This window comes from Calliopsis andreniformis, chromosome 9 (assembly GCF_051401765.1).
Source record: "Calliopsis andreniformis isolate RMS-2024a chromosome 9, iyCalAndr_principal, whole genome shotgun sequence".
NCBI classification, from domain to species: Eukaryota; Metazoa; Arthropoda; class Insecta; order Hymenoptera; family Andrenidae; genus Calliopsis; species Calliopsis andreniformis.
This window is the reverse complement of record NC_135070.1, coordinates 19,942,034-19,969,576: the sequence shown is the minus strand read 5'-3', so window position 1 is coordinate 19,969,576 and position 27,543 is coordinate 19,942,034. Positions and strand designations below refer to the sequence as shown.

The window sequence follows — 27,543 nt, the reverse complement described above, 5'->3', positions numbered from 1 at the left end:
GGTACCTCTTGTCTTTCTTGCGTAACGAAGAAGAAAATTGAGAAGGGGATGGAGAACGCGAGGAACTCGACACGAGAGTCGGGATGGTGGGATGGGGAGTACGGAGAGGGAACGAGAAAGGAGTAAATGGAGTCGAATCGAAGGTCGATGTGTGTTGTGTATTTAAACGTATGTAGCATAAGTGTGTACGAGACAAGTTTCCGCGATGGGAGGGCTCGCTCGTGAATCGCGCGATCCGTGAACGTTTCTTTTTTCACCCGTGACCGTAGGATACGACTTCGTTGTCGCCCAATCAACGAACTTCATCGCGATCGAGGAAGATCGAGAAACAGAAAACGCCTCGAGGCGTTGACGAAATGGAGAATGCAATTAATCGATCGAATACGCGCGACCCAAAAATCGATAAAGTGCGGACGGCGAGAAGAGAGAGAGAGAGAGAGAGAGAGAGAAAAAGAAATGATATATAGTTCAATATATACATAATAAATATTCGAGAAAAGTTCTATATATATATATATATATATATATGGCGGACACACGATGTCGACATATTTTCTAACGCGCGTCGCGTCTTTAGGCTATTCACGGATTAATTGTAAGGCATTGCAATTAATTGATGTATGTACGTAAGCATTCATTCGTATTTTTCAAGGCAGTAAAATGGAATTATTATCGTCTTTATTATTATTAATTATTATTATTGATTATTATTGATTATTATTATCTATTAATTATTATTATTATTATTATACAAAAAATTCGATAATAGTTGTTGGTGTAATATTATGAAATAAATCTTTAACGATAGAAAAAGAGTACTCCCTGCAGTGTTTTCTTCTCTCGCTCCGTCACCCTCAATTTCAGAAGCGTGTACCGTGGAGACAACAAAATCCTCAGACGCTGAGTGCACGTAATCGCTAATACTATGTTGGAGGCACGTACGAGCTGCTCGATAAATCGCGGATCAATTGCGCAAGGTATACTGGCAGGGCATAATACCATTGGTGACGTCACCGAGCATGCAGGTGGAAAATGCAGCGTGTCCCTTTAATCTCGTGCGCAAAACAACGCATGTGAGTATAAACGGGACGCCTTAGAAGTGGGGGCGTGTTGATAATTGAATGCTTTCAAGGACTAAACGCGGCGCAACAGGAAAATCTAAGAAACAACGAAATTCATCTAGACGGGAAATCGATTTCACCGGCGAGAAACTGTTAAAATATGCGGAAAGGAGAGGACTGCGTGGGCAGCCCGAGACAGAGAGAAATGAATATTTCATAAAGGGACGTTGTGGAATTGCAACCATATTCGTTTTCTACTCGCAACACCCCCATCTTCCGACCTCGAGGTATCATCATAATTCTCGCCCCCGTGTTCATGAATGCCAACGTACACCGGTGGTTAAGTGCTGCGGTGCTAATTAGCCAACCTGATGCTGTTTCAGTCGCTCCAGTTACTTATTATGCACGCGCAATCGTCCTCTTCCTTTTTCCACTTGCCTTAAGGCCGCTGATTACGAAAAACTTTAGAGCAGGTTAAATAAGGTGGTGAATCTCATTAGTATGTTTTACTTTGGTACTCAGCAGATACCTCGAATGTGATTAATTTGCTGCTACTTTAATTCCCGAGTAGCTCCTTGTAGAAAGAAAAGTAATAGACATGGAAAAATATGAGGGAAATTGATTCTATTTATTCGTTGCCTGTTGCATCCTTACCAAAAGACCTTTTACATTAAGAAGAGGAAATAATTGAATAACTGTACAAAGTTGTCAACTCCAATTTTAGGAGAATTTGTATTACACATGGCAATCTTTTTAATTATTACGGTCTTCCGTTTAATAGTGAGCAACAATTTTAAAAAGGTAGGAGAAACAGTACATTATACCAACCCCATTCCAGAAAGAAATGTCTGGCTTTAAATAATTCTCTATTATAAGGAGACAATTTTTCCTGTTATTATGGATCGCCATTTATCTAGTACTCCGTAGAGTGAATAAAAAATAAAAGAGACTTATAGCTCTGATCCCATTCCTCAGAAGAATATCTTTTGTTTCACAAATAGTCGCTGCAAGACCACAATACTCCATGGAATATTTTCATAAATAAAAGAATATAGAAATTGATATTTTTCAATATAAAAGTGATTAATTAGTCTTAAAATCAGGAGGACTTCACGATCGTGCTACAGAAGTCAGGAGTCATTCAGAGGTCCCAGGACTTTACCTAAAAATTTGACTAAAAAAGTGTAACATGAGAAGAATTCCAATTATTCCACTCGCAACAGCGAATCGCCTTAATAACGCGACTGTAACCGTTTCCTTATCGAGACATTTAGCAAATTCGTGCCACTCACATCTACGCGATATTTGTTAGCGATAACAATCTAAACGAGCAAATAAGCCACGAGAGGTAGAAATCGGAAAACTTCAGTTCGTTTAAGCTCAAGGACTATGAGGCGTTTTCCAAGACGTTAAGAACGCTTGATAAATATTTAAAGAAACGGTCGAACATCGATGGAGACCCATTCTGTTATCGGAAAGAATAATTCCAAGGTCGGTCTCGGCGAGTACAGAATTTCCCCGTATAAGGGAAGAAGCTTCAGCAAACTGGAACAAGGAAACAGACGTTAAACGCACTGGAGAGATGGAAACATCGTAAATTTCGCCCCAGTGGAGCGATACAATTTAAATTTTGCGGAGCAGAATTAATCAGAAGAAATACACATTTGTTGGCGTTAAAGTAAAAGCGCTTCAGACACGATGAACTTAGTGAATCTGTGAAGTCTACAGTTCTACGATGGGAAGATAGGACGCCTGAGATAGAGTAAAAATGCCGGTCGTTTGGTATGCATCAATCCGGAGATATCTTGTGTGCATATCAACTCGAAGCAGAAAGCTGGACAGAATCGGAAGAGGAATCGGCGGCGGTTCGGAGGCAGCGCATGTCGCGACGGCCTTGGCGCTGGTTGACCTTGGCACTCCTGCTCGAGGCGTCCGTAAAGTAGGCGCGGCCCTGGGGCACGCCACTATGGCGTCGCGGCGAGCGTGCGCGAGAAAGCTGGGGGTGGTTTCCTCCACCTCAGCTGCTCGGAGACCAGCCAGACGGGACAGCCGGTCAGACGCTACTCAGGCCAGAGCCGCGTCAACGTCCTTCCGTGTACATCCTCGACGTCGAACCGACGTCCAACTGGCGTCCTTTCATCATCGCGCTACGATCTTTCTCTGGAGTCCTACCCCTCAACTTCCTCTTCGTCTTCCTCGACGATCAGCTCGAAAGTGCTCCTTCGATCCTCTGCTACGAGCCTCGCCTAGATTCGCCTAGGAAACATACAGCTTCCCATCGAAGGATCCTTTCCTCTTCGACACCCCTCAGTTTCGAAGCTAGTCGAAGACGACTCGTTGCTCCCATCGTGCACGTATTCTCTGTTACTTGTGTACGAGCGCGCGAAACGGAAGCAGGGCGCGACGACAGATCGGCGGGAAGGTCTGACAACGCGCGACCACCTGTAGTTGTGGCCTCGAGCCACTCCTGACTCGGGACCGAGCCTCCTCCGTGTCACCCCACCCTCCTCAGAGCCGCTGCCTCTCGTAACCCTCGGAACCGGACGCATAGCTGGACCTCACGTCGTCGAGGAAGCCTTAAAGCGACGAGCACCATCAGCTGGGAGGCCAAGGGTGGGCGCATCCGGACGCGAATACCGTTCAAAGTCTGCCAGGATTACCACCAAAATGAAGACGTCATCGTTCTCTCTGCGCGTCATGCGACGGGTGAGTAAGCAAATGTTTTACTTTCGATTTCGATTTCATTGGTGGTTGGGGGTTGGTACAGAGATGAATGATTTAAGATCGAGGACGTGGTGGTCAGGGGTCATGAATTTGAGACTGAATCTTTGGACGTTTGTCAGGGTTTTTTTGAGGTGGCAGCCTTTCAGAAGTGTGTCCTAGGTTTTTGTTTATTGGCAGAGAGAACATTTTATTAGGTTGCAGAGTAATGTCACAAATTTTCCTCTTGAACGCGTTCGAATGATTTGGAATCAATTGATTATTTTTTCTCTGGTTTTTCTACTTAAACCCAGACTGATACTATTATAAATTTCTTCCTTAGATATCTAAAATCAAAACAAATTTCCATACAAAAGAACCGTTAAAAACGAGTAGAATTTAAATTTCAAATTCAAATTTAAAATTTAAAATTTAAAATTTTGAATTTAAAATTTTGAATGTTAAATTTAAAATTCAAAATCTCCATGTCACAGCTTTGTTACTTGAACACGAAATGGAATTATCTCTAGAACCTTCCTGTCGACTATTCACAAAAGCTTGAAATAGTTCTTGGCATATTTATGCCCTGAACTGTCACCTCGAAAGCATTCCTCTCCAATTTTGAATCAATTCAGCAAATTAACTAACTGGTAGCACAATTCAAACGCGGGGGCGATGCGTTTCATGTCGCGGGATCCCAAAACAATAAATGTTTCCCGTCATTTATAAAATACGTTGGCAGTTTCCCGCGCGGATATCGCGCCAAACGACGACACCGTAAATAATTTGTTTGGCAAAAATCTGTGCCAGGGTTATGCGCGTGAATCCGTCCATGCACGAATCTATCCTTAGTAGAACTGATTTATTCGCCGCTGGTGGTTCTCTGAATGCATATTCCATTCGAATGCATATTCAACTGGCAGTACCCGCTGCGATATAATTCCTGAAGGAATAGGATTGTAGCGGTGGCCCTTCAATCCGATCGCTTGTAAATTTTCAATCAATTTGGCTGGCATCCTGTTTCGAAATATTCTGAACATTTGTTTTTAGTACACTCTTTTCTATTTTTGAAAATACTCTTCAGAACTTCCAAATTTCATCAGAACTTTTAAAATGATTCAGAGTTCAGTAAAAATTAAAGTGATTCGAATAGATAGTATATTTGAAGCACTTTGGGGTCTATCAATGTGGCATAGCTTGTGGGAAGAATGGAGATGAAGCGCGTCATAGCTGGAGAATTCTTAGGTGGAAAACTACTTGCACTGGCTGCGTTGCGGTGCATAGGTTACGTAATATGGTGGCTGGTAATCAATTACCCTTGGAAACGCGGGGAATATTATTTCGAAATAGCGCTGGGCGATATCGACGATGAACGGCGCTAATTGATACGCTCTGTTCCACGAAATTGCTTCGAGATAACAGGTTCATTCTGTTTCTGCGAGATCTAAAGTACTTTATCGTAAAGAATAGAAACCCTAGGCTAGGTGACGAGGGTAGTTTATTTTTCAGTCGTTTCTCACAAAATTGGAGAGGTGAAGTAAAGAGAAGGGTTCCTAGAAGCAATTATGCCATTCAAGTAAAACTGGGGTAATTTATTGGAATTTTTTAATCCAAAGTGCTGATACTTTTAATAGTTAGACGTTTACAAGGAAAACTTAAAATAATGAAACATGAATGAAATTCCATATGTGCGTCGTTTTCTCGTAATTAGTATTTCTAGGACAATTTGTGTAATATTTCGTTATGCAACCTAAAAAGGAATGAACAGTCCACTACATAGAGAATTTTATGAAACTTTACATAACTGGTAAGTTCGTTTTAAAGAACCACTATTTCTAACGTTAATTATCTCCAATTAAATATGCCAACTTTTTTGGAGTGGATTGCTGTTCAATTACCTACACTTTCATAAAAATTTTATTACCTTTGATTCAAGGTAATCCCACGGAAATCCTTCATTCTACAGGATTTAGGTTTTCCTAGGCATAATTAAATTGGAAAAGACTGTAAACTCGTTGAGATGGAATTCGTCTTGTAACAACTTCATCCCCGTGACTCAAATAACCATGATTCGCGTCTAAACTCGCAGGAGGCCGAGATTAAACCGTAATTTCCATTTTCGCGGCGGATCTCTTAATTAATAATTTTGCGGCGACGCGAAAGTACGATTCCACTGGCAAATGGGGAAAAGAAGGGGTGGAAGAAAGCGATTACGTTGCTTGTGGAATGTGAAGCAACGTCACAGGGATCGCTTTAAACGTTTCTTTTCCCCTTCATTTCGCGTTGTCTCTTGTTCGGTTTTAATACTCCCAGCTAGAGCTTTGGTCGGTTATTTTCTGCGAGAAAAACGTTTCCTTCGTCTGACGCATGCAAAATACAGAGAGGGCTCGCTTTGCGCCAGTGGAACTTCGTTTCCTCGCGGCCCCTTTGCACTAGCTGGAATATACAGAGGCATTTCGAGCCACACTGCAAACAATCCGAAATTCAAAAGAGCGCTGCGTTCTCTTTTTCATCCCTTTATACTTGCTTTTCACGCGAGTGCTAGAAATCCTGAGATCCCCTGAGCGGATCTTATTCGCAAAACTCTGTCGCCTTCCTGAAAGGAATTGGAAATTGAATTTCTTTGAAGGGAACTTAGGAAAGAGTTTAATAGAAATTAACATCACAATTAATTACGATTAAATCCTTGGAGGCGGTAGCCTTTCGCTTCAGTTATTAATTGGTTACTTCTAGTCTCCTTATACTTAAAAAGTAAATACAGGTGCTAGTCATTTTAACAGGTTTGATGGTTCTTCATATAAGCAGAAGTCTGTATCGAAATTCCACGAGATATCTAAAGAGCATTATGCAGATCCATTTCCTGGAATGATCACGCTTCAATTTTCTTAAAGTGTATTTGATTGGAGTTCTCCTTTAGCTATCAAAGACACGGTATCCCGTCGCTGTCAATGCTCCACGGTCCTATTGTTCACGGAAAATGACCGGATTTCCCGAGAAACCGTACACTCAGAGGACTCGATAAGAGGAGTAACGTTTCAAAAATCCTTTTACCTTTTCCCAGAACTGCGTCCCTCGCGAGACGGCGCTAGCTAACTCGTGAAGTTTTCTCATTTCCTCGGGAAAACAGGCCACTCGTCCTTGGCCAGTCCCGTCGTCTTCCATGGTCTTTCTTTGCTTCTGTTACCCCTGTCGTTCTTTCTGTACTGTAACGCGATTTTGGGGAATGTCGATTCATCCAATTACGAATCCCTCTTTCGTTATTCCGGTCAGGGATTTGGTTGTTTCCACCCCGCACTCTTTCTTGCGTCTCGTTAATTCTATTGCTTTCGCAAGACGAAAAGGGGTTTGTTGGAAAATACGATGGTATCTTAGAGAAGTTTAGGGAAACTTTGCAATTCAATGAAATTTTAGTAACTTATTAATTTAGGATGATATTCGTTTGAACACTTGAAACACACTTTTTTCTATTTGTTAAAAATTGCATTAAAAAATGCATTTAAATATGCACCTCAAATCCAGCTCAGAAGATACGCCTGAAGCGTGTCTGACTTCCCCTATTCTACTGACATGTTCTACTAGCTGCTGTGACTGACGCCTGGCTATCGCACACCGTCAGTAGAATAAATCTTTAGTCAGACACATTTCAGGCGAACTTCAGGCGTTGCTACAATGAGTTACTCTGAAAGGAAGACTGAAACGCAATTTCATCATTTCACATTTTTTTCATTTTTTGGCATGTAGAATTGCCTCATAAAATTTGTAATATTCCTTGTCGAACATCGCGTAATTTGTTCGCATTGCACTCTCATTCTATCCAGCATCCTCTAAATTGAGAGTGGTCATAAATCTTTCCTCGAACTATCGACTACCTGGAAATTGATGTTTTCCTTCGGCAAACTCAAGAAGGGGAATCAAAAGATCATAAGTATAATTATCTACGGCGTGAAGGTAATTTTCCAAGTTCGTTAGCAGATGGCAGAGTAGGCCCTTTTAAAGCGAGTCGCGTAATTCGATTTCCTCTTGGACGACGTAGTCGATCGAGGAACACGTCGACGTTGCCACTGTGTGTTTGTCCCTCCTGTCAGCTGTTCCGCTGTCGCTCAGGGATAATATTGACCGTCTAAGGCGCAACACGATGCAATTAAGTCGGAAGTTAATTGATCGCGCCACCAAATTCTCTGTTCGTTTCGTGTACCTTTGAATAGCGGTTTGCACGATGAACCTATGACGTTGTTAAGACATATTGTCGTTGCAGCGGACAGAGGATGCGATAGATACACATTTTTCTGTGAATACGCAAAAGAGTGTTTCCAGAGAGGAACACTGGTACGAACATTGTGAATTCGTGGTCTATATTCAATCAAGCAGGCTTGTAATCGGATTGTCGAGCGTGCCAACCTTTATTTTGGATTATTGTACAGTGGATTCTATTCGCGCATTACAGAAATTGTTGCACAACCTGGAGGACTGGCGGAGCAAATTTTTCATTGGAAAATTTCAATGGTCTATTGCACCGTTCTGGTCGAATACTTTTCCATGCTGGTCTAGAATGATTCAGGTTATAGAGAAATTATTTATATTCCATAAAAGCCGCTCTGGTTAACCCTTTCGCTGCGGTCGACGTATATATACATTCTGAGAAAATAACCGCTGGTTAAAAGGGTACACGGCGTAAAGAAGCAGGACTCTATTTAAAAAAATACCCTGATAAAACTGTAGACACTATCTTTTGCATTGACTAGTCTGTTAGTGAGTTTCTATTCAAAATTTGCTGTAGTAAAAAAGTCAAATATTCCTCGAGGCAGAAGGAGCTATCAGAATGCATAACTAAAGTTTGAAAACGTCCAAGGAACTTAGAAAAAGCAGTCAAAGAGGATTTCACACGGGAAAAGTATTGCTTTAGGTATAAAGAAATAATTCTTTTACCAGTATTTACTTCTGTGTTAATGTTCTTATATTCAGTGCTTCCCGAGAAAAACTGTCTTATCTTTTTATGACCCAAGATCGTCTGCCCGAAGGTTACCAAAAAATGTCTTCTACGTTGCGACTAGAGCAGCGATAAAACCGCGGAATTTTGCTCGTCCCAGTTTCCATCGTGGCCGAATTGCAACGTTTCCCAAACGTTCGAGGAAATTGGACGCTGGGGTCGACGATAGCACTGGGGAATTACGCGTTATCAAACCTAGGCCCTCATCGACGAAACTGCTATCTGTGTTATAGCATTTCCCCCCTTTTTTTAAAATTCTGATCCATTGCGCTTCTGGCATCCTCGAAAGCCTCGTGTCTTTGGAAACCGTCCTTGAGACGAGCTTGGGCAAAAATAGTACCGCATTTTCTATTCTGTGAGTCTTCAAGAGTTTGTACAAACTTCGTTCTACTCGCTTCTCTAAAGCTATGTCACTTTATGTGTTTCCGTCAATGCAGACTCTCTTGGTGAAGCTGCAATTTCTCAGAAGATCCATAATCCCTCGTAATCTAAGGTTTCTGAAAAGCCGCCAGTCCTTGGGGACCGCCCCTGAGGCGAGCTTTAACTTCGAATATCATGTGGGACACGTATCGAGAAAATGGTCCTACTTTCCATTCGACTACGTGTTCCCTGGAACCAATGAGAGTCTTACGCGTTTCGACTTTTCCCGAAACGCGTCGGTGAACTGGCAAATGCTGCTTGCGAAAACAGAATAGCGAAACAGGGAGCTGGTCCCTTTGGCGTCCCTTTTATCGCGCAATTCTTCCTTGGAAGTCGTGAAATAAGGACTCAAACGAGGGATGGTAAAGGAGCATTTCGCCGCGTATGAAATTCCTTTTGCGATCGCTCGATCGACGTTCCGCGCATTTTCCGCGGGGACGATGAAAGCCCGTGATCCTCGGTGAAAAGGGAGCCAAGGAACACGCGACGCTACGGCTCGAATATGAAAAGAGTTTCTAATATTTGCCGAGGAGTTCTCGAGCAGGCTTCGATCTGATCGACGAGCGGCTTATTCTTAGCCAGGGTATAGTCGTCGTTACCCTGTGCGACGCTCTATTTCCTCGATACTTGAGGGGGAAGAGTGTCCATTCTGTTCTAGGCAAACAGTGTCGTCGAGAATAACGATTGAAGAAACCGGTATCAGAGCTTTCTCCAGGGATTTCACTCATGTCAGACGGCGCATTGACTAACGATTGCGAAAAAGGAAATAATGGCTCGTGGGAGTCTGAAGTCGCATTGGTCTCCATTAAAACAAGAAACGGAGAGTATTAAGAAATATCGTTCCGCGTTCCGTGCATTGTTAGTTCTCTCCTCGCTGTTAAAGCGTCACAACGCCTCCGGAGATCGTTCGGCGCTAAAAGGTCAAAGGGCGGGGCGAAGGAGGATCGATTTCATTGGAAAATCGAAAGACGCGAATCGCAATATCTTCGAACCTATGTAATTGCGAGATACTGCGAGAGGATTTTCTCCTCGATCCAGGAAATCTATGGATTAAGCGTGATAGAAATTTGTAGATTTTTTTCGACGACCTCATCGATTGACTGCTACCTGATGGATTTCGCACTGAATGAAATTTTCTCGATTTCCGATTTATCAGCCAAGCGAAATGGGATTGGCAGCCCCCTGAAACGAATTAATAAAAATTGACGGGTCGATCTTGCTGCTCGATGTAGAATATTGCTTTTTCCTCGCGCTGGTGGACAGAGCAAATTTAATGCAGGACCTCCATCATCCAGAGTCCACTGGTAGAACCATGCTTTGATGGATCATGTTATTTCAGATGAAATTGCATGAACTTGCCATGAAGAATTTTCGATGGTTTTATTATAACGTAAGGGAGCTCATTTTCCTTTCTCTTTTCTCTGAATAATGATTATACTGCTTTCCTTATGCGATATTGATTAAAGATGTAAAGTATAAGCTTATTTATCTTTTGGAAATTAATCGTGAAGCCTATATAGAGACAAATCCAATATAAAAATTCAATTGCCTCGTTAATATCAATGTTTCTAGCTGGCTTTTTTCAGATTAAGTAACAAAGTTACACAGAAACTTAACATTATTATGTCCTTATTACTATAGTAACGAGACACATCATTTATGCATAAGTTCCAGAGGTAAAGGAACTTGGTACATTACCCTACAGCGTTCTTCGGGTTACACAATCGTTCTGACCAAACTCAAGAGTAGTACTCGATATTCTAAATAAATATTATCGTGGTTCAAATACTAATATTTCAACAGTCACGAGCAGAATCCATCACTCTGGCAATATTTCTTCAAATTTTTTCTTCTTGTAGAGTACCTCATCCAGCAATCATTTGAATACCTAAGCGTTTCTCCGAAAGAAAAATTTTCTCAGCTCGTTCCAACAAAATCAGGCCATTAACAATGTTTTTTTCGCCGTAGTATGAGATCTTCCAGGCGCCTGGAATATCATTTGCCTTGGCGAACGTATGCTCCCTGTTCTTTTGGACTGAATGCGATCGCGGTCCATACGTCGCGTCCAGATTGCAGAAAACATATCAAGAGGACAAAAACGTCGCGGGAATCCATCCCATTCGACTGCGTTTTATGACAATAAATCGGCAATAATGGGGCGACGTGGAGTGTGAGCGACGTAATAAACGCGACCATTCGCTCCTCACTCGTTCGATCGACGAAAAACGGTCTCCCCAGTGTTCGATTCACCACCACCAGGTTTCGTGTCTCCGCGATAAATCGTAGCTATATTTTCATGGTTCAAGGATTACCGCCGTGTCTGTAAATCTTAGTACGCCAGGGCAACCGTCGTACAGCAACCACTAAAACTTCCTGCACCCCTTGACCCTCCTGTTACGAGCCTCGGTTATAGGTGGCCTTTGTTCTCTGGAGTCCACATTTAGATTCTAACCAAAGATACAGGTACGCTTAGAGCTTTAGAATTTTCGGGAGAAACATGTATCAAGGATTTGGATAAAGGTGTTGCAAGTTATTTATGGGGTTGATGTATAATAATCGTAAATTAGTATATCAGTGAATGCCTCTTATAGAACGATTTAAGTTTAAGAACTTCTGCCGTATATTTCCTGCATTAAATTGCTGTCGTTGCAGATGCAGTTAACAATTCAGAAATGCAATTTATTGTGCATTATTGCGTTTAATTGAGGAGGAGTTTTTATGGTTCATCTCTTGTAGTGAAATGGTTAAAACTCGACGAGGAATCGTTTCTCTTTTCGTTCGACGTACCTTTTACCCTGGAGAACCGAAATCCAATTTCTCGTGATGCAGCGTGGATGAGTTTCCTTGCGCAGGAACTAGTCAGTCTAGACTTTCTTCCACGTTTTTCTTCCTGACCATTAGGCTACTCTTCCTACGTTTTCTCATTTATCAAGCGAGGATCTGTGATGATCGGATAATAGAAATTATCATTGGACGGCTTTTACCTCTCGCTGTAGTGAAATCGGATCGGAAGGGACAAAATCACATACAAGGGGTGGTTAAGAGCATTCCTAAACGGCTCGGAATGTGTTTGATTATTCGGAGAGCGTGCTTTCAGATCGGACAGGTGTTCAGGGAAACAGGAGGGATGATGCGATTACGAGTTTAATTTTGCAAGGACTTATAGCGCCAGGTAATTTTCGACTTATACTACTGGCAAAGTGTTTGAAATCTCTCTATCACTATATGGAATGTGGTCCTCTGAAAATTGGAAAAAATGCTCATGTATAGTACGTTCCATTCCTTAAACTGCACAATTTTAGAATTCTGCCAATATTGGGAAACCCTAATTCCTACGAATTCCTTGATTTCAGAAAATTTCTCTGACTCAAACATTTTGTTGGATCTTAAAAAGCTTCTGAAGAATCTCAAATTCCATGGCGCTGCAGTTTCTAAAAATCCATGAATTTTACAAAAATTCTGAAGCTCAGAAAATTCCTAAGCTTCCGAAAGTTATCTCTTTTACAGAAACTTTTCAATTTCTCCACTCTCGTAGTACCTAATAAAATTGGGCATTCATGAAATTCCTGTCCACTCGTCGTATCAAACGACAACTGTTTTATCGTCGCCCTTTAATTAACCATCCACATCCATACACTCTGGCCTGCGAAACACGATCGGTGCTTCCAATCTCCATTTTCCGTGCCAGTGATTCGCGGCAAACGAGCTGTCCACACGCGGGACATTCGTCGTTTCGTGTCGGCACTCGTCGTAAAGCAGCTAGAAACTCGAGGGACGAGCATAGTGTCGAGCAGCGTGTTCCTCTTATCGGAACCTAAATAAAAGGCCCCAAGCCCCGCGCATAAATCGCGTCCCATCGTCTGTAAACATCCGTCGAAAAACAGATTCGCTGGGTTTTTCGTTCGATCGCTGGGGAATGGACAACTGGCGGCGAATAGGCGTGGAAATTTAAATGTCGCGAGTGCAACATGTAAGCTGCTTTGTCGCCTGCAGTCCTTGCATTTCCATCAGCTTAATTAAGCCGGCTAACGGCCAGCGGAATTGCGGCACAATTCCGCGGAGCCGTTGCGTCGTCGGTGACACAGACCAAGCGCGAATGGTGGAGCTTCCTGATCGTCTTGGCCACTCGTGGCCCCTTTTAACCTAATTGTCCGCCGACAGACAAGCTGTCATCGTATTTTCATGCTGATCGAACTTTCTGATGCCATTTAGCGCAAGTTACTGCGAGCTGCGTTTCAATTCAGCCCCCTTTTTCATGTCTCACCTTGGATGGTTTTATGTATTATATAGTGCTGTGTTTGTTTGAATATAAATTACAAAAGCCATTAGAAGAGGAGGATGATTGTAATTTTGTTAAGAGTTTCCTTGAATTATGTTCATATTTTTTTATAAGTACAATGCCGTTAACCATAAAATGAAAACACTTGAAAATAAGCTCCCTGCTCGGCAGTCTTTAAATTTCTGAAATTGTTTCAAGGGTAAAGCTTGCCAGAGGACTTCATACCCATCTTAGTTTATTGTCCTTCGTAGGAAAGGTGCTATTTATAAAAAAGGGAGAAAAAGTACGACAATTGTTAAAGGGACTCGTAATGGAAGGCCGAGACTTTACGATTTACTAAGCTTTTTTCTTTTATTGTTTCACCGATAGCGCGCGCCAGCTCCCAGGGGCTCGTGGAACGTTATAAAGAGAATTAAATGGCCGGGGGCGATGGCGGGACGCAAAGGACCAGCAAAAGGAAAAATACGAGGAGACACGACCTGTGACAATTACTTCTTGACGTTCTAGGCCTCGCCGAGAGGCTTTAAAGCCGACAGGCTTGTAAAGTTGTGCGATCGAACAGTTCCCTGTATGGTTTCGTCGAATCATTCATTTCTACGGCTGCGAGACGAAGCTCGTGGTGGATTCGAACAAGAGAAAAGCCGCCCACGCCAGGGACCACCCCTTGAAATCGTCGCCATCACCCTGCATATCTACAGGCATAAATTTTTCCATCCGGGGAATCTAATTTCCGCCTACGCTGGTCCTTGAGTCGTGAACATCTAATTGAATCCTCGCTGGTGGAGGCAAAACCACGTGTTGCTCTACCAGTCGTTTGCGAAAATTGTGCAATTGAGGTTTAATCCTTTTACGATAGAAAAAGTAGAATTAGTAATGAGGTACTACATAGGAAATGGAGAGAGTATTTATAGTCTTATTACCATTGATTAATAAAGAATCGAGGTGTTAGCGGAGCATAGTGATCAATAGCTTAATATTTTACTGATTATTGTCTTTTAAAATTAAGCTCAGGCATATACCTATATTCGAAATTTCAACAATATTGTAACGAGGTCTGAACCCTCAAAGATATCGTCTTCAAATTCGCCTCAAGTTTCTCGCAATATTCCTTCCGCTCAACAGACTATTTCCCACGGCACAGGAGTGCACGAATTCATGCGAACCTCGTTATGCTTGTCGGATTGTTTGAGGAAAGCGTGTTCATCGGGGTAACGCTTCAAAGCTACAGGTATAAGAAGCAATTACGTTCGTTAGCTTTTCGCGTGGCAAGTCGCTATTCGCCTACAGCAGGGTGTCAAGGTTACTTTATACGTTTTTCTCTTGTCATGTTTTTTTCTAGTCTTGCATCTTTAACCTGTTTCTCAGTTACATATCATAATGAGTTTCCTAGGTTCCCGTTAATATACATTTCTCGTAAAAAGGTATTTCGTAAGAACTCCTCTGCTCTAAATTCAACTTTTATGAGCTAGCACAATGCCTGTAACTCGAGATTAAGTATCATATATTTCATAACAAGTTTTATGTTCCTTGGGGTTTTAATTAAGAGTGTGTCGTGGCAACTTAAGTAGTGTAAGTATTTAATGACAAGTAGATATATGTCGATAAAGGTGTGACTCATTCTACTAATTAGTCAGTTTTGTATGCAGTGTGTACTGTATCCCAAAGGAAATTAAAAAAAGTCAGACATTTACCTGCATAATACTATCGTGTTTGACAAGTATACATATGAATTGTATATGCATATTGCAGTTCCAGCAGCAATAGAAATGGCGTGCAAATTTGCAACTAGAAATACGCGAGGGATTAACCTTCATAACGCCACACCGAAAACTGGCCGCTAAATACCGAGAGACCGAAAAAAGGAGTATCGAAAATGCACCTGGGAATTAACAGGAATTACCTTGCAGTCGCAATTTTGCAGCGATAATCAGGGACGCGATGATTCCCAGAGGCCTCACAACAAGGTGAAAAGGACAGTCTCTTAATTAATCTTGTAATTAAGTTTCATTGATATTGCATCAGCGGCGCGCAAAAACGGGCGGGAACATTAACGTTGATTAGAGGGAAAGAGGCACGTGTGCTCGAGAAAAAGCTGAACCATCGACGAGAGCGTAATGCTGCCAGTTGGCCTGTAAGAATGTGCCGACAGAGAGAGCTTTCATGTGACCGAGCGTTGCTTCTGTATGCGGCCTAAAGTGCACAGCCCACCTGTTGCTAGGCCTATATCGGCTGGCGATCTCTCGCGTTTTCCAGCGTCCTACTCGAATGCTTCGCATTCCACGATTAACGCCCCCGCCGTGCTTTATTTCCGACCACGAAAGATCGAATTATGAAACAGTCTCGTTTCCCGTAGATTAGTCGCTGGTCAGCCGATCCGGTTTCATCGACGGAAGGAAAAAGAATCAATTCCCCTTGTCATGTTTCTGTCGACAGAGCTTGCGATGATTAATGAAGAGGAGATTGTGGACAGATTTAAGTGAATATTATTAACCTAATCTTGACCTCACCTTGCTCTAATCCAGACTTAGATCAAACCTCTTTTCAAGGGAAATTTCAGTACTTTCCTGCTATTCAAAAGTTTGAAAATTTAAATATTTGAAAATTTGAATATTTAAAAATTTGAAAATTTGAAAATTTGAAAGTTTGAAAATTTGAAAATTTGAAAATTTAAAAATTTGAAAATTTGAAAATTTGAATATTTGAAAATTTGAATATTTGAATATTTGAAAATTTAAAAAAAGGCTTTGACAGAATCAACAACTTTCTTTAACTTTATTTTGACTGAAAATACATTCAAATCAAAGTAATTGAACAAAGATTACCACGGAGCCGAGGTGACGCGTTCCAGGTAGATACGCGTGAGAGCAGAGTCTAAATATTTATGTTCCGTACTTGCGCCAGTTCCGTCGCTTAAGCGTTTGTTAATTGATGGACTTAGGATTGTCTGCCCTCTTTAAATATACACCAACCCCTTCAAGCGCAGTCAGACGCAATATTTACTCTCCGACTCGACTCGCTGGTTCTCTCGTTTCCCAGAACCCAGCTGCAACGGAAGGAAAATAAGAGTCGAACGGAAATTAAATCTACGCCGTTTGCCGTATCAAATTCTAGTCAGAGTTTCGCCAAGTTTATCAAGATAACCCTCCTTCCTGGAACGAATCATGAACTACCTTGAAAAATTCCGAGTGGAGTAAACAGTCGTCAAGATCTCCTGCATTTTTTAAGGCTTTGACGCGACGCAGAGTCAACGAAATCGCTGGAACTTACAACTGGACTTTCTTAAAACTCCTTTGACGAAAGAAGCCGAAGGAGGAACTAGAATCAGGGAAGATCATTAGGCACACTAATTGCGCTGTCGTTAGCCAAACGATGGCGCTCGAACACTGGCTTTGAACGTCAAGATGGAACCACTTTGCTGTCAGAGGATTACTTCGAAGCTTTTACACCAGTAATTCACCGAATGGCCATCCTACCTTGCGTACTTCGTCCTCCCTCGTCAATCGCGTCTTGCCAATGAGAGTCTCGGACCTAAAGTACGCTTCCTTATCAACTTATCGAACTTTTCAAGCATCTTCCACAGAGTAGTCTGGTTGAATCAAGATAGAAAGCCTTGAGCTCGGGGACACCGTCAGCTTCTAAAGCTCAGCATAGGGTGCGCGCGGCTGAACCTCGTTTCGAGTCGTATTCGTAATGAAGTTTGGGCGAGTTATCAGGCATCCATAGCGGGAAAGGCTGGGAGAAGAGGCGGTTGCCAGGGAAACCAGTCGCACGTGTCAGCTACGTGATCCCTTTCGATTGTATGAAATTTCTCGTCGTCACGCGCGCAACCGTTTCGCCTCTCGGAAAAGTTTCATACCATGGACCACCGAGGAGATTACCAACGGCTCCCTGCTTCTTAGCAAACTCTCGATAATCGGGGAAAAGTTTAGGGAATCAGAAGACGGAGGAAACTTGACGATGAATGCTTGACGAAATTTCCATACGGAGGAGCGCGACGTTGATCTATACTACTGGCACTAGTAGCTGCACCTTAATGGCGCGAAAGTGGCGGGGATTTGTAGCGTAGATCCATGTGTAATTAAATGCACGGAACTGGCGCGGAGGGCTTCGTTAGTTCGGGAATTCGTGGCTTCTGCCTCGAGCACGTTTCCCACCGGACTTAGAGAACTTCCGCTCGCGGTTGAACACAATATCGTATGTACAGAACGCCTCGCAATTTTCAGAGCACATTCTGAGGCTGGATCAAAGGTTTAACGGGTGTGGAACGAGTTATGACGCATGGAGTACAACTATTCTGTTATTTCGTTTAAGATTCGAACTTCTGTTTCGCGTGAGACCGTAACCATGCACCAAAGGTGCAATCTAATGTTTCACAGGGATACGATTTGACACTGTATTTGAAAGGAGCGGAGATTGATATGAATTGAAGATGAGTTCTATCTGAATTACGTACGAGCTTCCATAGAATTATGTTTGAATTGCGTTTCTATTGGATCTGATTTGCCTCTGTCGTATCACAAGCGAGTTCCAGATACAACTGAGGTGCGTTCGGGTTGCAACTAGATCGTATCTAGGCAACAGCCTGAGTTGTATTTCAGCTGTACTACTTTGTATAGAAGGTGATATCAACCTGAACCTGATACGAATCTGAATCACAAACTGAATGTAAATTATAAATGTAAATTAAAGGGTCGTGATATTCGAATCATAGAACAGGAGTGAACTTAGGGTTCTTAATAATTCTTTCGCCTCAAGGTGACACCATATATGGGTATTTTACGATGGAGACGACCCTCACTCGTATTATTACCTCGAATCGTTAGCAGTTCACGCGAATCCGACGATCCCCATCGAGCACGGCGTTAGACGCTCGTTATTGGATCGCACTATTGTCCAGTGGAAATTGCAAGAGCCGAGTCATGGGGATCTGGGTCATTTATGTAGGGCAGGTAATGTCAGGGGTCGCGTGGAGGTTCCAGCTCTCGTTTCAGGCTTCCAGGGAAGATCTTCAGTCGTCTCGCGTGTTCGTTTCCCTGATTTCCCAGGGACCTCCAAGGAGTTTCGACACTTGGTAGGATCTTCGCACGTACTCACCTTGGAAATATTCCTGTCCTTTGCATAGGTAATGATATTGACTCTCATGGCGAATAAACTGAATATTTCGAGGAAAGAGGTATAGAATTTGCAACTAGATGCAAGCTGAATTATCGATATATGGAGTAGCATATGGTATACTGACTTTTAAAATTGAAATTTACGATACAAAACTACATTTCCCTCATCAGAAATTCGCTAATGCCTTTTGAACATAAATCAAGCAAGTACTATCAATTAAAACAATTAAAATGCAATTTCGCTTCTAAAGCAGATAAATCCAAGAGATAGATAATCCGGCAGAAACGTTCGAGATCCACTCGGGGTTGAGGCAGTGAATGATCAGTTTGATTACCAATTGCCCGTGGAACGCGATACGGCTGACAATAAAGCCTGGGCCGTCCATTGTAAACTGTCTCACGGCTGATACACCGTTATAAAGTCCTCTCTTCCTGAACGGCTGACAGCGGCTTAACCGGCGAAGGTTTCGATTTCCATGACCTGAAAAGATCGATACACAATTGAAACGACTGGGCTGTTTGCTCGACAGGCTCAAAGGAACTTTTACTACCACTTAATTGCCGCTCGTCGATGCATCGATCATTCGATTCGCGCTTACTCGTCTCTCGTGCAAATGCCACGCATTTCCCTTCCCTCAAGAGAAAATTCTAAATATTCAGAAGGTCGAGCGCTTCTTTCCCTCTCGAACACCCGCTCTCTCGTCAGAACTCGTGCAAATTCTCGAGTGGATCCCCGTGTAACCGGGTGAAAAGCTCGCTCCTTGTCCGCGATTGATATTTCCTCGAGTGGCTCGTTTTGTTTCTACAGCGAGTCGAGAGTAAGCTTATTCTGGCTAGATTGCTTTTCGTGACCGGCTCGCGGCGGAAGTCGTACATCGAAATCCCGGCGACTTCCATCGGAGCACGTGACCACATTTATTTACACGAGCGACAGGATCTGTGAGCGTTCTAGAAAAGCGATCCAGAGGTGTCCGAGGTGTTGATGGAAAAGGAATTTTCCAAGCGACGGATGCGATTCTATCGCCACGCCCGAGCGTGGTCCCTCCCTTCAACTTATTTCGCGCGTTGTCGTTCATGCACCTCTGCATCGACGCCTTCAGCCCGGTGAAAAGTAGAACAACCACTTTGTCAGTGTCACTGCGGCGCACATAACGGTGCAGCGAGATATTTATCTAGCTCCCACTCGATAAACGGCCAGAGTAGTCTGCCGTTAATATCGTCCTCGTGTCCTTCCAACCTTTCTCGCGTTACACGTCGTCCCTCAAAACGCTTCCTGCTACGGTTCGGTTAGATTGCCAGTGCATGGGTCAGACGGAGGACATCTTCAGGGACATGGTAGGGTTGAAAGGCGAAGGCTGTTATTCCTTGGGCTAGATGGTTTTTAGTCCTTTTTTTGCGTCAGGTTTCCTTCAGGAATAATTAAGGGAGTCTAGACATGTGGGTGTACTTGATGTAGTTTAAATGCACTTGAAATGCAATTCAAAGACACTTGGAACGTGAATGCACTTACGAGGCAGGCTACATGCACTTGAAATGCACACTAGATGCAGCTTAAATGTACTTGTAGTACAATTAAGATGCAGTGCGAATACACTCGGGATGTACCTGAGATGCAGCTTAAACGCACTTGGAATGCACTGGAGATGCGACTGAGCTTCATTTTGGATGCGCTTAAACGGCGTGTCTGGTGGAATTCGGAAACGCTTCAGATACATGAGATATGTGGATCACTGGAACGAGTTCTGCATACATTTAGTGCACACCGTGGTACAACATTTTGAATACATAATGCGCGTCATTTCAAGTCTCAAATAAAACTGCAACTCAGAACATGATATTTTCCAGAGTTACAGGCATATAAAATTTGCCCTTACTATTATTCCTCCAATCCATGCGCAGCATGTATAAGATAATCCACTTTTTCTCATAGACTGGTACGGGAAATGACTTCCAAACCATAAACTTCATTTCTAATCTTCCCTCATTTTAAATATACGCTTTTACAAACCAGCAACTCAACCTTCCCACAAGGCTGACTCAAAAGATTTGCAACCCTTGTAGCATATAAAGTTCCTCCAAGCCTCTCGTAAAGATTGGCTACAAGGAAGATACAAGAAATCACGCAGCTCGACGTAATCCCGTCACAAGGAAGGGTTTACGGCGCAGAGATGCCTGGAAGTCGGTAAACAAAAACAAGCTGACGCTCTGCTTTGATTTCGTTCATCCTCGAGCGACCCTCGTTACTCCAATCTCCTCCCGCCTTCCTGGAGGACCGCCCGAGAGACTTTCCCAGAGGATAATCACGCAGAACTGCTTTCGGGATGAATACATCGTCGATTCGGAGCACGTGTCGCGGAAGATCCAGGCAAATGGCTGATTTCCTGGCCTCTGCTTAACCACCGCAGGAGTTTTCTTTGGCAGCTGGTGCTTTTCACTCGGAAGCTGTTCAGCTCAAGGAAGCAGACCGAGGCTTCCGTTTCCCCATAGAGGCGCATGCGTGAAACGGCGAGAACTCGATTTTCAGTCGAGTCACGAGCGAATAATGGAAGCAGTGGAAGAAGGAAAAGGGTCGCTGGAATTCTCTCTCTGTGGATGCACCCACCCTGTTGACTCGTCGAACGAGATCTCGTGTCTCGCTAAGGGACGAGGCGCGAAAATTTCACGGTCGTCGCGGATCTCGTGCACCTTGCCTGTCGGTTTCCCCATTGAAACGGCGTATCTGGTCGGTTTCCATGGTGATTCCCGGATATGAAGCGGCTCGTAAAATCAATGGAACGAAGTCAAGCCACACGCCGGGCTTAGTCGGTCGAAAGTAATTACGGTATCAGGAATGACGAAATCCGACAGAGATCAATCTGGAGCGGATTTCTGTCGATCGCCGAGTGGTCCAGATCCGACATCACCCTCGGATGTTTACCGAGCCCGCTCTACGTTGAATTTTAAAGCGCCTCCGTTAGCGCAGGAAATAGGGTCGCTTTCCGAGCGGACCTTTTTTGTCTTCGATTCATCCTCTTTTCTCTGAGTCTACGCGGGGCTTTATTTACAGTCGCCGGGACAGGTACAGGCACAAGTTTTACATTTTAATCGGAACGAACACAGGACAGTTGGTGCAGAGAGAGGATACAGTCGCTTTGAAAGTAAATTGGCTTTCCTGTTGATCGCCACACTCATTGGCAGCCGTGCGCGATACTGAATAACGATGCGCCGTCGGGGAAATTTAAATCCTCGGGTTAATCGAGATACCAGAAAGCTCTGCCTCGCGAAGGTCGAGGCAAATGGCTGAGGATGCTGGGGATGCGGAAAGTTTTTATCAGAACTCGTTTAGTTTCGCGTTCCACTTGTTGTCGATGCCGCCTCGCTTCCAGGGGTCGTTTGTGGCTACAATACTGAACGTGATTGGGTCATCTCGCTAAGAACTTCGTAGGGGATCGAAGGCGCGATTAATCTTGCCGACCTCCCTACCACTTGTTACCACAATAGATAGCACTTTTCTACTTTATTTTCTAAGATCATGGTTCGACTGCTTAATAAGTGTGCATTGGTAAGGTAAATGGAGTTGTGTATAATTTAATTACGGTGTGAAGGAAATGAAGGTGATAAGGTTGATGCTTCGTTTCTGAGTAGTTAATTACTGAGAACGCCTACAATATGCCTGAACAGCGTCTGACTTGACTTATTCCACTGCCGTCGTTGTGTCTGACATGACTGATCTATGACGCGGTGGCAGTAGAATGGGGTTGAAGTCAGACACACCTCTCGTACATCTTTGTCAATAACTTGAAAATGAAGCTTTAAACAGAATTTGATTATATTTAGTTTCCTTCCAATTCCAATTATATAGAATCGCTTCATAAAACTTGTGACACCTGTTGTCAAACAGCCTGTATATCAATCATATAGCTATTAAGTTTTTTATAGAGTGATATAGAGTATAAGTTTTTTATTTATGACAAAACCGTGAAAAAGTATTCATACATACATATTTCCGATATGGACTTGTTTTCGAGCCACACCTGTTTTTGTGTCAGCGATCTCTGTACTGTATAAATCCAACCTAGTAAAGTGTCTGTTTACTGTTTATCTGGAAGAGTAAAAGGTCACGTCATGAGTTCTGTCACATTTGTAAACATGTATTGCGTACATTGCTAATGAGGGTCAGCTTACTGTGTAGGTCTCATTCTATTTAATTATTACTCTAAAATCTGTTGTTTGTAACTTCAATGACCCAAGCAAAGTAGCCTGCAAATTTGTACAGTACTCAGCCTTCTCTAATAACTCAGACAACTCACGGCGGGAGGTATTTACCCTTCTATGCTAGCCATTTCGAACAGTTTTTTTCAAGGTAGGCACATATTTGTTGAAACAAAAAACAAACTGTAACTTGGATGCAAGGTTACCGGATGTACGTTTATATGAATTTTTACTGTATACCTTGAATCTATCCTTGCATTATTTTCCACGTATTACGAAACACGTTGTAATTACATCATGGGTTTAATTATAGAAAGGAGAACATATTTGTTACTCATATTATGTAATTAACACAACAACGAACAGTCTATATTATATCCTCCGCTCCATTAACCACTAGCAGCTGTCGCTCGAAAATTCAGTCATCATAAAACAACAGCCGTATATTCTCTGAAACAACGCCCACATATTTGTACCATTCACCACAGTCTTACTCAGACATTGCAAACCATCTCGCGTACGAGCTAATTTCGATGGGAACACAAGCGGGTATAACGGTCGCTATCATTCCGACACGCCGACATTAAATGCACGGAAATGGGCAAGTTTTGCGGTTCAGCCAATTACGCGGAATGCAAGGGAAATGTGAAGCGGAAGTAGCAAATACAATGTTTCTGTTTTCCGCTTGTTCGCGAGCTCGCCAATGAAACAGCCAAGAAAACGGGAGCTTGCAGACCCGTGACGCGGTTTCCAGGACAACCTGAAATTATATTTGCCTAGAGATTGGGGCGATATTCGAACATCTTCGCGGGCATGGATCGTTATGGGGAATGGTTTTACTCTTCCAATAGGAATCAGTGGAAGCTAAGCTCGCGGAGGCGTTAATTCGGGGCGGGTTGCTCGATGTGACAAACAAGTAGAATAGACGTGTATTGCATGCGACGCGCGATCAATCGGCGATCATGACTGTCTCACTTGCGTTCGACCTTTCCCTGTCTCTATCTCTTTTACAATTCTCTATCTCTACCTGTCTGTATAACATTCTTTTCTTGTGTTTCTATTGCACAGGCGCATCGCGGGCCGGCAGTCGTGCAGGTACAAATACTTCCACGCAAAAGTTTCAAACTTTGTGCACTAAGAAGGGACACGCCTTAGGCGACCCTAGTTTTAGTCTTTTCAGCTAGAATGCGGCCGTTCGCTAGATGAAGTAGTACTTAGTTTGCCTAGGTCCGCAACAGTTCGTATTTTCAGCCCTGTCTCGCTAGTAGAGCGAAACGAAGCTTCTTAGCCACCAGCAGCCACCTGATTTAGTCACCATCGCGCGGACCTCTCGGATAGATCGCTTCAACCGGACACCTAGTGATAGCTAAATCACTGAATGCCTAGATTGCGTTTGCGTAGCGTCACTTTGCCTTCGAGGATCGTCGGAGCCGTGAAATTTGCAAATTTCGCGGGCACAAGTATCTCAATCGTATTACTGATTCGAGAAGCTGTATAAAAAAATTCAGATTTTGCGAATTCACGATTTCCATACCGAGCTCGCGAATGTGCCTTCTATCGATCGAGAAATTTACATTCTACGCGTGTATGCAGCATGACCACTCGACGATGCATGAGAAAGTTGAGCATGTTTCGCGTTTATGTTGGTCGCGTTTCACCAACATCTCACTGTAGTGCCCACGAAGAGCCCTTCTAGTGCGATGCAGCATTCACTGAAAGCTTTTCTCGATGATATATCTAATGTGTATGCTTTTCTTTTATAGGTAAGTGATTCTCACGCAACACGATCCTGTTAGCCGGTTGGTAAGTCAGCTTTCCTTGTCTTAAAAGCTTGATGGTACTGTGAAAGCTCGATAAGCTCGTGGTCGGTACGACAGAGCTCTTTGAAAGCTCTGTTCGGTCATGTACCGACTGTGGTGGTACATTCCTCGATCTATACTACTTGCGTTGTACTTATCGTGTGAACCCTCACTAGTTTCCTGTCGTGTTTATTGACTGTACGCTTGATAACTAAATGAATTATGATCGAGTACCATAACTGGGTATATGTAATAATTTCAAGTACTGATACTTCTCTTGATTCTGGCCTAACATGCACATTGGCATGTAGGAAAAGTTATACTCTCGTAAATACGTGGCCAATTATACTGGTGCATGCAATCTACTATCAATGATAATCATTCCGTAATATCAAATGATATTACGGAAGAATTCAAGAAAAAATCTCCATACATCAAATAAGTAGATTGATCCAAACCAGGTAAATTTATTTTGAACATAAGTGAATTATTATAAATTGTTAAATTTTTCTGTACTTGCTCCGCACAAACGACTAATTTTTTTCCTAAATAATTCTTTAAATAATTCTAGCGACAAACAAGTTATGCAAATTACCACTGCATTATTGATGCAAGTCATAGATATCCTATTACGCGATGAGTTGGTGAAGCATTGAAAGGGATTTCGAAACGTCGATACACAGAGCCAGCAGCGAGAATTATTGAAACATGGAAACGCCGATCACTCGAAAATATGCAATAGATTCTTTTATTGTTTTTAACAGCCATAAATTTAATCCTGAGGGCATGTTAGCGCGATTACAACACTCTATGAAAAAACTCGGTAACTTTTTTAAAACCTTCTACGGTTCAAAAAACAATTTCAAACATAGATATTTCGGTGGGTGAAAGCTGCACAAATGTTTCATTTCAGAGACCATTTATTGAGGGCTACAAGGAAACCAAATTTCATAAATTTTTGACGTTTTAAAAAAAGAAAGTTTTTACTCTCTTTTCAGTTTTACAATTTTTGGTAAATACTATCGACTCAAAGTGAGTTTATCAGTGAGGAATTCTAAATGCGAAGAACGATCATAAAAAACCGAAAAGCTGTTCTTCCAAGTAGCAGAAAGTGATCCAGTAGATGAGCCACTGGCTTAGTCAGCCGCATTAACGTCTGACCACAACGAGGTGATTCCCCTGTCATGTTTCTCCTTTAATTATTCATCTCTGCGTACAGGAAAGAGCATTTCCATGCCAAGGACACGTAGCAGGCAGTCCCAGCTGTGTTCTCGGGCGATTCTCAACAAACGTACACGAGCGATCGTTGCGATTCGCATCGAGCGAGCAGGAAAAAGGTCGGGCGAGAAGGATAAAGCGACACGGTTCGCGCTAAAAAATTTTGATAAACGCCTCAGAACTCGCGTGCCTCGTTAGATAAAGTCACGAGGCATAAATCAACGAGCCTGGCGAGATCCCTTTTCCTACTTTTCTTATCGCGAGTGTACGTCCGGCGACGAGCCCGCGCGGAAAAAGAACATTCCGAGAAGCAGACGTAGCGAACTATTATTCTGTTGCCGCTGGAGGTTATTGGAAACCTGCGCTTTCGAGATGCACTGAATCTCTAGGGGTGTTGTTCGAACGGTCAATTACAATTCGCTTGGAATCTGTGCCATTTACTTCGCGTCGAATTGTGCACAAGTTGAGAAGTCTTTACCTTTATTCGATGAATGTTTCCTGTTTTTTGGTCATACGCTTTAGAAATGCAGAATTTGTTATTTATAGCAAGTAGATACAATAAACTATTATATAAAGAACATTCAACTTTGCCATGATAATGTCTTTAGATTATTTTTATTTTTAAGAAGGAGCAAATATTCATCCCCAAAGTTGTCGCGAAGTTTTGTAGAACTGCCTACATAGACGGAAATGTTTTGCAGTGACATAACTCGAGCTACTAAAGCTGCAGAGTACAAATTTGAAGAAAATCCTGTCTTGAGAAAGGAGAGTTGATTATACTCCGTGTAAAGGCGCTTCTATAAAAGACGTTACCTTCGCACGGTCTTATACCGAGAGAGAGCTGCTGCTGGTTCTGACACCAGGTGATTGAGAGACCGATTACCCTTGGCTCTACTTTGGCGAAAAGGGGGACACGAGCCATTTTTCATCCCACCTTACACAGAGGCTCGTACAGCTGCTTTTCATGGAGAATACTAATGCATCAATTGTGAGAAAGGGCGTTGGCACAAACATCGGAAAGAATTTTATCTCTTATCGCACACTTCTCGAAAACAAGTGAACCAGAAGAAAGAATATTTTCATAAAATCGTAAAAAATAATATAGAGGTACCGTGTGATATAAAATCTTATCAAAGATTGATGTGACGTTGGAGATTCATTAGAAAAGAAATATATGGAGGTACAATTTTTTCGAAAAAATGAATTCGACAGTACTCAAGGAAAGAAACCTTGCGAGAAACCTGCAGAATTATATGCATATACACAGGGTTATATTCATGTATGTAATTACTTCAAGGTGACGGTGAAATTGTACTTGGTCCTCAGCCTTCAGCGCAAGTGTACGGTCCAGAATTTTATTTTTGTCGGTAACGAGGTCATTGCAAGCGGAAAACCATTACTCAATCTATTGAAAGAGTTCGTGATGCCACTGCCTTACTCAATTTTAAAACCTCTCACGAATTACGACGGCAGATTCTGAGGAATTCTAGAAGCGACTCGCGAATCCTGTTACCAGGCGGACCTGAAACGCTGAGACGTCGAAAGCAGCATGAAAAAATCGGGAAACGTGTCTGCGAATCGTTCTCTGATGATGCATCCGCGTGAAGGGCTCACGTTTCAATTTTAATAACATTCCGCGGCTAATTTGTACGCGAAGTTGTCACCGAAAGTTGCCCTACCACGGAACACCGCCCACGCGTTATGAAAATGTAATGAGAGCGCATCCTCAGCGAACGATTCTCAAACGACTACTGAAACTTTAATTGCGATTCTG

General features: G+C 42.7%; 1 protein-coding gene across 3 annotated transcripts in view; it reads left to right on the top strand.

Annotated features, from left to right (window-relative positions):
• Positions 1 to 3,637: 3,637 nt before the first annotated feature.
• The window catches only part of LOC143182752 (neo-calmodulin), a 69,878-nt gene continuing 45,972 nt past the window's right edge, over positions 3,638 to 27,543 (top strand). For 2 of the 3 annotated variants that reach the window (XM_076383949.1, XM_076383947.1), the window contains exons 1-2: positions 3,638 to 3,767; positions 23,821 to 23,847. In XM_076383949.1, the coding sequence (XP_076240064.1) occupies positions 3,729 to 3,767; positions 23,821 to 23,847 (66 nt within the window). In that variant the 5' untranslated portion in view covers positions 3,638 to 3,728. The remainder of the gene's footprint in view (positions 3,768 to 23,820; positions 23,848 to 27,543) is intronic. The other variant, XM_076383950.1, reaches the window with a different exon arrangement.